The sequence below is a fragment of the Oncorhynchus kisutch genome, linkage group LG20 (genome assembly GCF_002021735.2).
Source record: "Oncorhynchus kisutch isolate 150728-3 linkage group LG20, Okis_V2, whole genome shotgun sequence".
NCBI lineage: Eukaryota > Metazoa > Chordata > Actinopteri > Salmoniformes > Salmonidae > Oncorhynchus > Oncorhynchus kisutch.
This window is the reverse complement of record NC_034193.2, coordinates 11,297,506-11,314,400: the sequence shown is the minus strand read 5'-3', so window position 1 is coordinate 11,314,400 and position 16,895 is coordinate 11,297,506. Positions and strand designations below refer to the sequence as shown.

Sequence of the window (16,895 nt, the reverse complement as noted above, 5' to 3'; positions counted from 1 at the left end):
CAGTATAATTATCGTCACTCTAAACTAACTGAAGCCAATAGGAATTGGTTTTAAATGAGCAGAGATTAGAGGTCGGCGGATTTCAAGTTCATATAACAATCTGTAATCGGCATTTTTGGACGCCGATTACATTGCAATCCACGAGGAGACTGCGTGGCAGCCTGACCACCTGTTACGCGAGTGCAGCATCAAAAGGGCCTTGTGGCTGCAAGGAGCCACCGTAAGTTGCTAGCTAGCATTAAACTTATCTTAACATAATCACTAATTAAACTAGTAATATCAACCATGTGTAGTTAACTAGCTTGTCCTGCGTTCCATATAATCAATGCGGTGCCTGTTAATTTATCGTCGAATCACAGCCTACTTCAACTTCGCCAAACGGTTAATGATTTAACAAAAGCGCATTTGCAAAAAAAAAGCACAATCGTTGCACCAATGTACCTAACCATAAACATCAATGCCTTTCTTAAAATCAATACACAAGTATATATTTTTTTAAACCTGCATATTTAGTTAAAATTAATTCCTGTGAGCAGGCAATATTAACTAGGGATACTGTGTCACTTCTCTTGTGTTCTGTGCAACAGAGTCAGGGTATAATGCAGCAGTTTGGGCCGCCTAGCTCATTGCGAACTGTGTGAAGACCATTTCTTCCCGAACAAAGACCGTAATTAATTTGCCAGAATTTTACCTTATTATGACATAACTTTGAAGGTTGTGCAATGGAACAGCAATATTTCGGGTTGACACCCGTTCGATAACATACGTAACGGTTTATGGTTTCCGGATTTGACCATGTTAATGACCTAAGGCTCGTATTTCTGTGTGTTATTATATTATAATTAGGTCTATGATTTGATATGATAGTCGGTATCGGCTTTTTTGGTCCTCCAATAAATCGGTATTGGCGTTGAAAAATCGTAAATCTGTCGACCTCTAGCAGAGATTGTTATGCTATAAATGTAATCATTCCTCTACACTGAACACAAATATAAAAACACAAAATGTTGGTTCCATGTTCATGAGCTGAAATAAAAGATACCAGAAATTCTCCATACGCACAAAAAGCTTATTCCTCTCAAATTTTGTGAAAAAATGTGTTTACATCCCTGTTAATGAGCATTTCTCCTTTGCCAAGAAAAATCCATCCACCTGACAAGTGTGGCATATCAAGAAGTTGATTAAACAGAATGATAATTACACAGGTGCACCTTGTGCTGGGGACAAAAGGTCACTCTGAAAGGTGCAGTTTTATCACACAACGCCACAGATGTCTCAAGTTGAGGGAGCATGCAATTTGCATGCTGACTGCAGGAATGCCCACCAGAGCTGTTGCAAGATCATTTCTCTACCATAATCCTCAAACGTCATTTTAGAGAATTTGGCAGTATGTCCAACCGGCCTCACAACCGCAGACCACGTGTACAGCGTGGTGTGGGCGAGCAGTTTTCTGATGTCAACGTTGTGAACAGAGTGCTCCATGGTGGCAGTGGGGTTATGGTATGGGAAGGCATAAGCTACGGACAACAAACAATTGCATTTTTAATCGATGGCAATTTAAATGCACAGAGATACCGTGACGAGATCCTGAGGTCCATTGTCATGCCATTCATCCACCGCCATCACCTCATGTTTCAGCATGATAATGCACAGACCCATGTCGCAAGGATCTGTACACAATTCCTGAAATATGAAAATGGCCCAGTTCTTCCATGGCCTGCATACTTAAACATGTCACCCACTGAGCATGTTTGGGAAGCTCTGGATCGATGGGTACAACAGCATGTTCCAAATACCGCCAATATCCAGCAACTTCGCACAGCCATTGAAGAGGAGTGGGACAACATTCCACAGGCCACAATCAACATCTCCTACACAGTGTGCTACAAGCCAGCTGCATGAGGCAAATGGTGGTCACACCAGATATGGACTGGTTTTCCTTCTTTTTTTTTAAAGGTATCTGTGACCAAGATGCATACCTGTTTGACCAGTCATGTGAAATCCATAGATTAGGGCCTAATGAATGCATTTAAATTGACTGATTTCCTTATATGAACTGTAACTCAGTAACATCTTTGAAATTGTTGCGTTTATATATTTTTTTCAGTATAGTTATGCACAACAGAAGTGAAGCCAGCTGCAGAGGAACAGTCATACCTAAAGTCAGTGGGTTAGGGTTACAATGGAAGGGAAGACAGCTGCAGAGGAACAGTCATACCTAAAGTCAGTGGGTTAGGGTTACAATGGAAGGGAAGACAGCTGCAGAGGAACAGTCATACCTAATGTCAGTGGGTTAGGGTTACAATGGAAGCCAGCTGCAGAGGAACAGTCATACCTAATGTCAGTGGGTTAGGGTTACAATGGAAGGGAAGCCAGCTGCAGAGGAACAGTCATACCTAATGTCAGTGGGAACCCAATCTTTTCCCACACTCTACAGACACCTAATTTCAGCTCAGCTTTGTTTTCAAGCTCCACATCCCACACAGCTATAAATAAAACGGACAATTCTCCAGAGTCAAGAAGCAGAAAATCCTCTAGACATGGACACACACAAAACACACCCGGACGTCAGAGCCTGGTTGACACCGCTTCAGCATCCTAATGCCTGGCTAGCCGGTCTCATCTCTCTCTGCCCTACACTGAATCTTGGTCTAGCTCAGCCACAGCCCAGTGCCAGCTGGACGAGCTCTGACTGAATGTGCCTCTGCAATGTCTGGCTAGATGATACAGGAGTGTAAAAAGAGTGGAGGCATATGAAAGCTGATAGAAAGAGTGCATGGGTGGAAAGGAGAAGAGAAACTGTATTGAGGGTTGTGCTTTGCAGTGTTTCCGTAGCAGTTGTTTAGTGTGGTGGTGCGCCACGACAAAATTACCGTCCACTTTTCATCTGCAAACAAAACAAGTAATGAAAAACTATTCTACTCTTGATGTTGTCAGAATGATCTGTTTACCTAGTCGGCTTGTGCGTTTTATGCCACATAAATATTCCTTGAGGAACAAGTTACGAGTGCTATAGGGAGGGAAACATGAAATTCTGACAAGTAGTCAATGCATAACAATTCTCGCAATTGCAGGGAAAACAGAAATTAATGGCCTTTGTTAAAAAGAGGACCCCAGCTTTCCATTCCTCCATTCCTACTTTTAAACTCCTAAATATGCGCAAACTGCAACATTTTAAACCAAGAGTTTTTAGCAGTGGCATGGTTAAGCAAGTTACCACTGCTATTCCCTGTGAGTGCATAGGGGAAAGTGGGGTTAAATGTAACATGGGCTAATTGTAGGGTAACAGAAGGTAAAATGCCACCCGCCCTCAAAACACTTTCAGTTGAGCAAGAATAGTGGTCACCAGTGAAAGTGTTGGGGGAAAAACTGCCATGAAGTGGTTTCTGTGAGAAGTACAGACATTACCCCAGGTGGTGGAGTGGCCCCAAGTTACCCAAACAAGATAGGCCTACATTATATTCAGTGTTTATGCAAGTTTTTGGGGATTTAAAATTCATCAATAGGATGCTAACTAGTTAAAATATCACATTTGGGATCTAGCTAATAATTGGCCCAACAGGGTAAATGCAGAGGCAACCCCATGCTTCAGCCTATTTATTTATAGCCACTATGCTGCATTAGCTGGGTAACAGGTAATAATGCGTATTGCTAATAGTATACCTGATAATATGGACCATGCATAGGCTATGTGAGAAAATAATTTAACAAATAATTTAACAATTTCTGGGAGGTGTAAATATATATTTTTCCTTCATTTTGGAGTAGGAAGTCCTTTTAAAAAGTCACCTGAACTGAGCTTAGTCCTTCTACATAACAACCCCCAGACCCTTAAAACAAGGGGGGGTAGGGACCCAACCTTTGTGTGGTAGCAGGGAGTAGCAGCACTTGCTATGCAAACGTGAGTATAACTCTGGTAACGCAAATGGAAAACTTTGTAAAAAGTAGGAATCATTTGTGAGAATGAGGCGGACGAATTGGCCATCCACTCGTCAATCTGCGGGGCTCATTTCATCCGTGAGAACTTCCATGGTTATCAACAACGGAAGGAGATGCTTCAGCAAAACTTTGCTTTTCAAAGTGGATCCCAACAACGCATCACAAGCAGCCAGCTGCAGAGACCGGTTATGATCCGGGCTTCATCAGGTACGGTGCAGTCGGGAAGGAGTCAGACCTTTACTTTTTACACAATTTGTTACATTACAGCCTTATTCTAAAATGGATTTGTTTTTTTCCCCCTCATTAATCTACCCAAAATACCCCATAATGTCAAAGCAAAAACAGGTTTTTTAAAAAGTTAGCAAATTTATGAAAAAATATGGGGAAATAAATATCACATTTACACAAGTATTCAGACCCTTCAGACAGTACTTTGTCGAAGCACCTTTGAAAGCGCTTACAGCCTTGAATCTTCTTGGGTATGACACTACAAAGCTTGGAACACCTATATTTGGGGAGTTTCTCCCATTCTTCTTTGCAGATCCTCTCAAGCTCAGATCCTCTTCTCCCTTGATTGCTCAGTTTGGCTGGGCGTCCAGCTGTAGGAAGAGTCAAGGATGGATACAAATTTTTTCCATTTAAGAATGGAGGCCCAATGCTTTCTTGGGGACCATCAATGCGGCGAAAACATGTTTGAGACCGAAAGGAGCAAGTGTGACACTCACGTGTCCAAAATCAGTACTCTAAGCGCTCAAGTGGACTCTGCAATGCAGCAGAATACCACCCTTAGGTACCACCTGGAGGAAGTCCAGCATGACCACCAATCCAAGCAACCGGAGCCCTGTACTCACAGGACTAAAGACGATAGATTTCAGACTTTGCCTCCCTCATGTGTCCCTCAGTCTTCTCCTCTTGGCCTCCTCTCGGCACTGAGTAATATGGTGCCTCTTGGCCAACAACAACAAGGCTTGGCTTCTCCTCTTGGCCTTTTGGCCCCAATCTCTCCACAGGACGAAGCCAACCCTCTTCGCCCGCTTGGCGCGGAATGCCTTGACAAACTCATCAAGAATTTCCCCACCTTTGACCCCGTTCCAGGTCAGCCAAACGATAATGAGACATTCCTAGCTGACATGGAGGACGCGTTGGAGGGCTACCCGAACAATACGGGTTCCGACAGGGTTTACCTGTTGAAGCGAACAGCGAATAGACACGTGACAAGGTTCATTCATCTTCAACAGCAACACGTGCTAAACGACTACACTAAACTTGCCACAGCTCTGAATTTAGAATTTAGTGGTTCTGTGACTCGCAAACACAATAGCTCACTGGCTAACACCATCAAACAAGCTCAGAACAAACACCCACGGGCTTACTATCATAGGCTTCGTTCAGCTTACTTTGGCCTACTCACTGAAACAGGCATGGAAGACTTGTTACCTTTAAAAAAGAATGTTCCTGTCGAACATGTATCCTACCTTCATTACCTACTTGGGCCCTGCCGCCCACGTTGGCTTGCCTATCTTACAACTCAGAGAGCTTGCAAGCACAGCTTTTGAGGCATCAAAAGTTCACAATGCTAAGAGCCCTGACCACTCGGTTTTGAAGTTTGACCAGGAGCACTCACTCCAGTTAGAGGGTGCATTATCAGGTATTGGAGCGTTGAGAGATGACGCACAACAACAGTTTCTACCAGTTTCTACCATGAAACCATGATTCCCATAACCTCAGCGGTCAAAATAACTGAAGTACGTCGCCATCAACATGACTACCGCTACAAATCGACCTCTTCACTACGTTCCTGCACCCAACCCACACAAAGGGTCAGAGCACAAGGGTAACAAAGGGTTGAAGGATGATCAAAACGTAGACCAATGTTCTCCAGAAGTTCCACTACGTGAAGAACTAAAGCGAGAAACATTTGAGAAAAGGGTAAAAGATAAAAGTCACAAGGACTAGACGGGGAATTACCGGACACTAGGTCCGCAGGAATTAACACCCATAGCAAGGACGTTAAAGTTTTAATTTCTCCCGCTCTCATTCGAGACCCTATCCAGGGCCCTCTTGATCAAGAAACAAGCCCCCGGGCTTTGTCTATAGATTCTGATACAAAGGTTGCAAAGAAAAAGGTCAAACGCTTCGTTAAAGCCAAGCCCACTCCAAATCGGAAAAGTCAATCTGCTTCCACCTTGAACAGAAATGACACATCACGTCGTTGCGAACGACCACTCCACTTTGTGGGGAATATGTCCACTAACCACAAATCTAAACGGCCATACCTGGAAACAGTCCTGGAGGACTGCTTAAGTTGTCATGCGCTAATTGATTCGGGTGAGACAATATCACTCATCTCGCAAACATTGTTTGATGATCTTAAAAGGGCTTTGAAGCCAACTAAACGTTGGTTAAAAGTGGAACGATGCGACACTACACTACGAGGGGTTACTCAGACTACCTCGCCTCTCACATTGAGAGTCATGCTGAAACTACACATCAAGGACGTATCGCTCGTTCACCCTGTGTATGTTACCAGCCTCGAAACTGTAACCCTGCTACTTGGAGCAGACTTGATGGATCGGTTACTCCCATTGATGGATTGGAAAACCAACCAGGTATGGTCACAGGCTACAGTGCCTTCTCCACCGACCACACTGTCTTCCCCTAACGATAGCTGCAACGCAGTCATTCACGAGGGGTATCTGTCGAAAGCACCCCTTGGGAAAAAGACGTTTAGAAACCTCTTGGGGCAGAAGCCGATCCAAGGTGATATTCCGATATCTCGACACATTCCATCAGCCAACCTGATTGACCATTCTTTTCATGATTTTGAGCCAGCTGTCTCTGTGAATACGCAACTTCACTCCTCCTTGCAGTCGTGCAATATGGTAGTTGAGATGAACTTCTCTTGCCCTTCGGACACTTCCGCAAGCACTGCGGCCGTCTCAGCAAGAAAAACATTGATGCGCAGAGTATACTCTGATTCCGATGATACACCTTCCACTTTGTTGGGGACTGTCACCCCTTACAATGTCACTAATGGTGTCAGTCCAGCAATTGACCCGATCACTCCCACTGGTGAAACACTTTGCGAGATCACAGACCGATATCCTCGTCTCAGTTCGCAGGTACTGAAGAGGTTGCCACACGCGGACGCGGTGGTGACTGACATGCCTCTACAGCCACTGAGCATTTTGAAGCACAAACACCAGGATATTTGGTTGAAAGGTTACAGCCATTCTCATAACAACGTGGCCGCTGACAACTCGTACATAGGGTCCAACCTTATCGTTTGCGCCTCAGACACCAACACCACCCGCTGGTGGGGGTTCCCGAGACAAAGGGGGGAGGAATAGTAGCCCAGACCCATGATGAGCCTCATCGTGGTCGTGGGGGGGGGGGGGGGGGGGGGTCGAGACTAAGGACAACACCGTACGAGGCCTCCAGAACATAAATGAAATCTAGTTGTAAACTCCCCTATGAGAACAGTGAGGAGCAGACAGGCACCTAGACGGGGATTATCTTAGAACACATCTAAAATAGTACTGAGGTGTACCACACTGGTCATAAAGGAAGTCCAGTGGACTTGTCCACCTCCAAAACAAATGGTAACAATAATCATTCCTTGCCATGTGTAGGTTCAACTGCAATACAACTAGTAAAATGCTCCAATCATGTGTTCCGGTAGTATAATATTTCAGAATAAATCGGTAGGATAACTGGTCCCTTTGAGCACCAGTACCAATACCAGCGACAGTCAGTCCAGCTACAATCAGTAAGAAGGTTAGAGACCTAACCAATCAAATTACCCTTGACAATAGCAACATAGGAGTCACTCAGAGTGCAACACAGGGAAGGGAATCTCCAGTGCACTCTTCCAATGGTTAACACACATGTCACTAATAAATAGAATCCTCCATTCAGGAGGAGAATTATTAGAATCATTAACCACGATCACACCACGTACGACTGGTCCAATACTTAGAGTACTTCCGTTGTGAGGTTAGCTCCTCCGTGGATAACATAGCTATGAAAGACTTCATACCTATCGCTACTACAATAGTGGAAGACACAGTGACTTGTAGTAAAAACTACTACAGACTCCCTCGACACCAATTCTGACTGACCTCCAGGCATTGACCTAAAAATTACCTGACTACGTCAGACTCATTCTGAACAAGTTGTAATCTGCCAGGATGCTTGGTTTTCTTTCCATGACATGCGCGCTTGTGTAAGCATAAACACACATGCACAACAGAACATCCAATTAGGATTTATGCTAGGATCACTTAAGGGTCCAAGCAAAATACCAGCCTTAGTACATAAAGTTGAACATTTACTTCTAGGCCTTTGACTCTACAGCACTCACCAGTTTTCTTCCCAGAAGTCCATAGGTCATCCCTGTAGACTGCCAAAACTAGTGCCTTACAGCTGTAAACCTATCATATAGTTATCAACTTAGGATAGTGCCTAAGCAACACACCAAGTAGGAAAGCCCTAGATATGGCATTAGAGACAATGTCATGATAGTCATTTTGCCAGAACATTGGACGTATATAGAATACAGTCCAATTAGATGATTTTTGTGTGAGAACTATATTTTGTATATCTTTCATTTATGCTTCCATTCCTTTTCGGTTCAGTTCCTTTGACACTTAGGAAGTGATAGAGCCATAAACAAAGTCCCCATACAACCATCACTTAGTGCCACAACGCCGCTCATTGGGGAATGAATGTAATTCTATATATTTCATGAGTGTGTGTGCGTTGTTAACATCTGCCTAAGTTACTGCCCAGATCTTCCAGTCTGGACGACGACCATACGACGGGTCCGGAACGGCGACTCCAAACCCGGACACCAACGGCCCATCCTTGTGGCAGCATGCCCCGCTGTCAGGGGGCCTACCAAGGTAAACCACCAGAGGGGGGGACCGCAACGGCGATCACCAACCAGGACATCCCCTGGCCCTTCCTGGGTACTTTACAGCTTCCAGGGAACCTACCAAGGTACATCACTAGAAGGGACCGCAACGGCGAACACCAACCGAACATCAACTGCCATCCTTGTGGTGGACTGGTGCGCTTTCAGAGAAGCCTACCAAGTTTAACCACCAGAGGGGACTGCAACGATGATCTACAAACAGGACATCACGAGTTCATGATTTTATGTTGATTTGTAACTTGCAGGACAAACAAGATGGGTATAGCAAGCCCATGCCCCTCTCCCTGCCTCCCCCTTTGCCTCCTTCAACTAGGCTGCTGTGGTCAGAGGTCGTAAATTCCTGAGAAGACCTCATGGACACAGTTATAAAGAGTAGTTTTTCATGGAGACAAAGGAAATCCTTCCACCTCACAGAACTTGAGGTACAAACAAATGTCATGTTCCGGAGAAAGTGTAAAAGATCGGTGAAGAATCCAGCTACGAACTGGTCTGTTTGTCACAACTTGGGAAGCTCATGGGAGACGGTGTGGCGACATTACCATAACGCTGTTTATATAAGAGCCCCAGATATAAGGTTTACATCTAATTGTTGTATAAGATGAATGAGTGAGTATGACACTGTTTACACAATTTTACAATGTGATTTTGGACTGTTTAATGAAGGAAAACTCAAAAAGGGAATTGGATTTGAACTAAATCAGAGGACCGCCCCTGAGCCCAGTTAGGGTCAGACATCCTGGGACAGCCCTTTCCTGCCATTCGGAAATAAAACCCAACTTTGAGAAATGATCACCAGACCAAGCTTACCTCAATTACGAGATGGCTAAAGGTGTATGCCATTGCTGAATCTTTTTAACCATACCACGTGGTTAAACTCTTAGACTATCGATACCGACAGAATAAGAACAAGTCTTTGATTTTGATTACAAGTCTGCAGCTAGAAATTCGGCATCATTGAACGCGAAGAACGACAACCACCGAAACATCCATTCTATAACGAATGTCATTCTGAACAATCCCCTCTAACCACAACCGAGAGAGAGGGAGAGACGGACAATTCTACAAAAGAAATGAACTTTTCACCAAGTGATCAAGACGACACACTGAGCGTAAATATATATATATTGATTGCAATTGTTCCAGACTGAGTGAGCGTTCATGTGTAAGGATTAGGATTTCAATTGTTATAGCTATCACTTTGTAGTGACTTAGTCGACCCCACTCCCCCCCTTGTCAAACAAGCCGCCCTGCCGGTTCAGCCCACTAGGGCACATTCTCCTATCATTTCATGTAACCACATTTACCATGTTTGTTTGTTTGTTTATGCATTTCTGTGAATTACTTAGTAATAAATAAATTATTTAAGACAATTGATGTATGGATGACTCATAGTGAAGACTGGGTTCGTGCAGATAACCAACCATTTACGACGTTTGGAATGAGACTAACGTGAGGTACAGTAAATAATTCATTAATTCAAAGACTATTTGATCAGATAAAACATCTGAAAAGTTATTTTAGGAAATGATAACTTTGTAATCTGAATATTTTTCCTTGGTGCCCCGACTTCCTAGTTAATTAGTTAAGTGATTAATTAGTTGATCGCGCAGTAACTAATTACAGAGAATCTTTGATAAAAACTATAAGTCTTCAGTTAATGATAGTAAAGACACGACACTAGCCAGCCATTTCACTTCGGTTGCACCAGCCTCATCTCGGGAGTTGATAGGCTTGAAGTCCTAAACAGCGCAATGCTTGACGCACAACAAAGAGCTGCTGGCAAAACGCACGAGAGTGCTGTTTGAATGAATGTTTACGCGCATGCTTCTGCCTACCACTGCTCAGTCAGATACTTTGATACTTGTATGCTTAGTCAGATTATATGCAGCGCAGGACACGCTAGATAATATCTAGTAATCTCATCAACCATGTGTAGTTAACTAGTGACTATGATTGATTGTTTTTTTATAAGATAAGTTTAATGCTAGCTAGCAACTTACCTTGGCTTACTGCATTCGCGTAATAGGCAGTCTCCTTGTGGAGTGCAACGAGAGAGAGACAGGTCATTATTGCGTTGGACTAGTTAACTGTAAGGTTGCAAGATTGGATCTCCCGAGCTGACAAGGTGAAAATCTGTTTTTCTGCCCCTGAACGAGGCAGTTAACCCACCGTTCCTAGGCCGTCATTGAAAATAAGAATGTGTTCTTAACTGACTTGCCTAGAAAATACCGATTTCCGATTGCTATGAAAACTTGAAATCGGCCCAAATTAACCGGCCATTCCGATTAATCGGTCGACCTCTACTGTCTGCACTTGGGCTCTGTGTGTGTCGATGGCTCGATGGATGGTGTCTGTGGTGCCAGGCGAGTTTTCAATATAGCCTGCCTGCGGGTCATGGATCTGATTGTGGATCTGGGGGTGATTTTGGAGAAGTCCTGGAGACAGGCTTTGAGGAGTGGACTGTGGATGTTGTTCAATGGGAAAGTTATTAAAAATAAATCTTAGGTTCCATGTTGTCACAGTTGCTTCTTGTTGAAGAGGCATCAGCTAACGTTAGCTTCCTCTGCTTCTTGTTGAAGAGGCATCAGCTAACGTTAGCTTCCTCTGCTTCTTGTTGAAGAGGCATCAGCTAACGTTAGCTTCCTCTGCTTCTTGTTGAAGAGGCATCCGCTAACGTTAGCTTCCTCTGCTTCTTGTTGAAGAGGCATCAGCTAACGTTAGCTTCCTCTGCTTCTTGTTGAAGAGGCATCAGCTAACGTTAGCTTCCTCTGCTTCTTGTTGAAGAGGCATCAGCTAACGTTAGCTTCCTCTGCTTCTTGTTGAAGAGGCATCAGCTAACGTTAGCTTCCTCTGCTTCTTGTTGAAGAGGCATCAGCTAACGTTAGCTTCCTCTGCTTCTTGTTGAAGAGGCATCAGCTAACGTTAGCTTCCTCTGCTTCTTGTTGAAGAGGCATCAGCTAACGTTAGCTTCCTCTGCTTCTTGTTGAAGAGGCATCAGCTAACGTTAGCTTCCTCTGCTTCTTGTTGAAGAGGCATCAGCTAACGTTAGCTTCCTCTGCTTCTTGTTGAAGAGGCATCAGCTAACGTTAGCTTCCTCTGCTTCTTGTTGACGAGGCATCAGCTAACGTTAGCTTCCTCCGCTTCTTGTTGACGAGGCATCAGCTAACGTTAGCTTCCTCCATTTCTGAATTCATTTGTGGCCTTTTTTTCTAGCTGGCAAAATATGTGAGCTAGATTGTTTGTGTATTACCATATGTTGATAACATACCCAAGTTTGTCACTGGTATTGGCTAGTAAATATCCTAAATCTAGCCAGCTAGACAGTTATAGCCGCAAGCTAAAACTAGGAAAAGAGGGAAGAGAGAATTTACTTTGTTTCATCTGCAGCTGGCTTGATAAAGTCATTTTACAGACTATAATTGCTCAATATGTTGTGAATATTGTAGGAAAATCCTCACAGCTTAGTGTGCATCAGCTCATCATGTACAGTAGGTTCACTGTGTGAATCATCTTGTGTTCAGTTTTCATATGCAGGGAAAATAAATTACAATTGTAAAGTAAAAAGTTAGAACCCATGTATATTCATAGTCGTGGGAAGTAATGGTACCGAGGGTGCTGCAGAACCCCCTGACAAATCACAATTCAATTCATATTATTTGAACTGATATACTCTAGGCCTTTATTACTCCTGTATGAGCGGAGAAAAATACTCCACAGCAGAGTGGGGTGACAGAAAGGGAGGAGGCTGAGAAGGAGCGGATGGTGTGGTTGCTGACACTTGTCAACCTTCAGCTCACTGCTTTAAAAGTACAGACTCATGATAACGAGCTGACAGTCCAGCTCCTCTTTTGAGACACCAGACCAAAGACGGTTTCAATGTCTGTCATGAATAGCCTACATTTATTGGCCAACTTTAAAAAAAAACCTGGAAGAGCGGACTGTGGGGATCAGTCAGCGCGCACACACCAAGGAATCTCTGTTTCACAAACAGCCCACTTCAGGGAGCTAGCTGACGTCGCTGGGCGCTAGGAAACTCACCTGCTTCTTATCCTGTAGCTCCATGACAACCAGCGCAGCCTCTCACCATGCTCCGAGTCTCACACACACACCAGACGAGCATAGGCAGCGCCTTCACCCTCCGAATGTCCCCTCGATCCCCAACGTCGGCTGTCCCCTCGATCCCCAACGTCGGCTGTCCCCTCGATCCCCAACGTCGGCTGTCCCCTCGATCCCCAACGTCGGCTGGAGGACAATGCCACCCACTGGCCCCGCTATGTCAGCCTGCTCTGCCAGTCTGAGGGGATGACCACGCATGCCCACATGGACTCACTGCAGGGTACGCTGGGAGATGTAGTTTTTGAGGAGGCTAGTTACTGTAGTCACGAATGTGGCTGGGGAAGAGATCAGTAAAAGGGAAAGATAAATGATTACGGTATTGGTATATAGCAGTGATTTCATACCCTAGCTATAGGTCCGTGGGAAAGAGGTAGAGACGGATGTCTTTCTGACAGTTTCAGCTGAACATGTACAGGAACCAAACCCAACGTGTATGATCCATATACATGTACTCTACATGTATACATGGTGTAAGAATGCGGTCCAATAAGCAACTGGTGCAAACTACTGTGCACATACGGAAAGACGTCATGAACTTATATAGCCAGCCCATTCACAACAAGAGCCTACGTCAGAAGCAGAACTATTCGTTGCTGACAGATGTACAATAGATTTAATGTACTCACTTTCTGCGTATGCTTATCCTTGGATTTCCTTGCACTGATTTGACCTGTACTTACGGTGTCTTCTATGGGAGAGAGAGAGAGAGGCGATGAACGACAGCCCACATGTCATGATGCTTTTATAGTGACTTCCGGTTTTAGTGTGCATACGGAGCTTATGGTTTCACATGCCATCTAGATAACCGGGATCAATGGTAGTGTCTGCAGATTCTGCCATGGAAAAACAAGAATGCAATGCACCTAGCTAAAACTTCCCACTATCAATGCTGTGTGACAAAAACACGTGTTAATGTTGCCAGCTAAAGCACTGTTTCCGATTCATCGCCAGCTAGCTAATGCGAGCTAAGCTAGCTAGCGTTGCCATTTGCAACGTCAAGGTTCGTTTTCTTATCGATGTCAAGAGACGCCTGCGATAACTGGCAATCTCGCGCTAATAAATTTACAGAGCGAATGACACCACTGTCAATGCGCCAAATATATCTGTCATACTCACGTTCAGGTTGCAACGAGGTCTGTCTCTCGTCACAACGTTTAAACCTCAATTTGATCTCGAAAAGCCCGTGTACAGTCCACTAGTGAAACGCCATGTTCGTGAAGGAGTGGCATTTCTTGTTGGAAGCGGTGAAGTACGGTTGTGATAGGTTGGGATTCCTGGAGGGCTTGCCATAGGTGGAATATTCTCTCGTTTGTTGATGAGGGTTTTGATTGACGTGTGTAGGAGGGGCGGCTGGTGGAAGTCCTATTTTTACAGTCTAGACACGAATCGACCGTTTTAGTTTTACTTATCCTCAATTCAATTTCAATTCAAGGGGCTTTATTTACATGGGAAACACATGTTAACATTGCCAAAGCAAGTGAAATAGATAATAAAAAAAAGTGAAATAAACAATAAAAATGAACAGTAAACATTACACTCACAGAAATTCCAAAAGAATAAAGACATTAAAAATGTCATATTATGTCCATATACAGTGTTGTAACGATGTGCAAATAGTTAAAGTACAAAATGGGAAATAAATAAACATGGGTTGTATTTACAATGGTGTTTGTTCTTCACTGGTTGCCCTTTTCTTGTGGCAACAGGTCACAAATCTTGTTGCTGTGATGGCACACTGTGGTATTTCACCCAGTAGATATGGGAGTATCAAAATTGGGTTTGTCTTCAAATTCTTTGTGGGCAGTGTGCACATAGCCTGTCTTCTAGAGTATGGGGGCCTTTCTCAATAGCAAGCCTATGCTCACTGTATCAGTACATAGTCAAAGCTTTCCTTAAATTTGGGTCAGTCACAGTGGTCAGGTATTCTGCCACTGTGTACTCTCTGTTTAGGGCCAAATAGCATTCTAGTTTGCTCTGTTTTTTTGTTAATTCTTTCCAATGTGTCAAGTAATTATCTATTTTTTTCTCATGATTTGTGTTGCTGTCCTGGGGTTCTGTGGGGTGTGTTTGTGTTTGTGAACAGAGCCCCAGGACCAGCTTGCTTAGGGGATTCTTCTCCAGGTTCATCTCTCTGTAGGTGATGGCTTTGTTATTGAAGGTTTGGGAATCGCTTCCTTTTAGGTGGTTGTAGAATTTAACGTCTCTTTTCTGGATTTTCAATCTCTCTGTAATCTTTTTCAAAGGTGAGTAGGTTACTGCGTAGTTGGCTTTACCAGAGAGGAAGAGGCGGTCCATGAAAATAAGCTCACGAAGTAAGGATTCTCTTGAAGGGTGGTCCATCAGAGCGTGTCGAATTTGGTCAACATTGAATTGTTAATTTTCTACATGAGGCAATTTGTTGTTGTTGATTGAATAGAAGTTTCTTCATGGTTAGGTTGTTACCAATGCACTGATATAAAAATGGATGCACGTTGAAAAAACAACAACTTTATATCAGAGTTGTGTCTGTTGTCATGGAGATAGAAGCCTCATAATTTTAGCATGGACATTGCCATTGAGGGCTTCCACCATTTTAAAGTAGTCAACTGGGTGGGGATTGCTATGAGTTGGGCACAATCAGCCAAAGAAGAAGAATACATTGTACTACTTTAAAATGTAGAGAACCCCAATGGCGCTTCCCATGCTGCCACAGACCAGCCACATCATGATGATGCAAAATGCATAATTTTGCATATTCCTGATATGGCTGGTGAAACTTTGCTTATTCACAATGATTCACAGCTGTAATGGCTGCCAAAAGTGCTTCCACCAATGGTAGGGCAACATTTTAATTTCCACCTCAATAGACATACCCAAATGTAATTATTTTTCATGACATGGCCATAAACAATAACTGGTATTGTGGCATTGTTTAAGAACGGTCTGGAATTGACCTTTCTGGTAAAAATAATGATAAATGCTGAGATTTTCTCCTAAAACGTCCAATGAGCGTCGCAGATACCATTCAAATGTGTGCCGACTGATTACAACAGCAGCATAAAGCACAAAGTGATTTTGTCCGTCTGTGACCATGGAAAAGTCGTCTTCTTTTAATTCTGTAGCATTTTTTTACATGTTGAGAGCTCAAAATCCAGCTGAGAATATCACAGCGAGATGAAACCACAATGGCTGGACTGTCATCGTTTCATTTGTTATTGTCACGACTTCCGCCGAAGTTGGCTCTCCTGCCTGTTCGGGCGGTGCTCGGCGGTCGTCGTCACCGTCCTACTAGCCACTACCGATCCCTTTTTCGTTTGTCTGTTGGTTTTGTCTTATTAGTTTCACCTGTGTGTATTTTAGTTTAATTAACGCCCTTATATATAGTAGGTTGTCCCGCCCTTGTTTTGTGCGGGATTGTTTTTGTATTCATGTAATTTGGTGTAGTACTTGTGTTTTATTCTCCGGTCTATTTTGATCCGTTGTTGGATTATTCACCCTGTGTGTTGGGTTGACCGTGTGTTTTTGTGCGCCGGAGAATAAACTATCGGCTACCTGCCGCCTCAGTAACACCTAACATTAAACTGTTCAAGAAACAGCAGAGGGAGCACCCTCCCATCCACATCGATGGGACACCATTGGAGAAGGTAGAACATTGTTTTTTTAAAGTTCCTCGGCGTCCATATCACTGACAAACTGAAATGGTCCACCCACACAGACAGTGTGGTGAAGAAGGTGCAACCGCACCTCTTCAACCTCAGGAGGCTGAAGAAATTTGGCTTGTCACCTAAAACCCTCAAACTTTTATAGATGCACAATTAAGAGCATCCTGTCTGGCTGTATCACCACCTGATACGGCAACTGCACACCCACAACCGCAGGGCTCTCCAGAGGGTGGTGCGGTCTGCACAGCGTATCACAGGGGGAA

The 16,895-nt window shown here is 43.8% G+C and overlaps 1 protein-coding gene across 2 annotated transcripts in view; it reads right to left on the bottom strand.

The window, feature by feature from the left end:
• LOC109865341 (transmembrane protein 94) overlaps window positions 1–14,265 on the bottom strand; it is a 33,560-nt gene extending 19,295 nt beyond the window's left edge. For both annotated transcript variants that reach the window (XM_020453429.2, XM_020453430.2), the window contains exons 1-3: window positions 14,108–14,265; window positions 13,618–13,679; window positions 12,914–13,266 (exon numbers count right to left, since the gene is read on the bottom strand). In XM_020453429.2, coding sequence (XP_020309018.1) covers window positions 12,914–12,937 — 24 coding nt within the window. In that variant the 5' untranslated portion in view covers window positions 12,938–13,266; window positions 13,618–13,679; window positions 14,108–14,265. The remainder of the gene's footprint in view (window positions 1–12,913; window positions 13,267–13,617; window positions 13,680–14,107) is intronic.
• Between the last annotated feature and the right edge of the window lie 2,630 nt (window positions 14,266–16,895).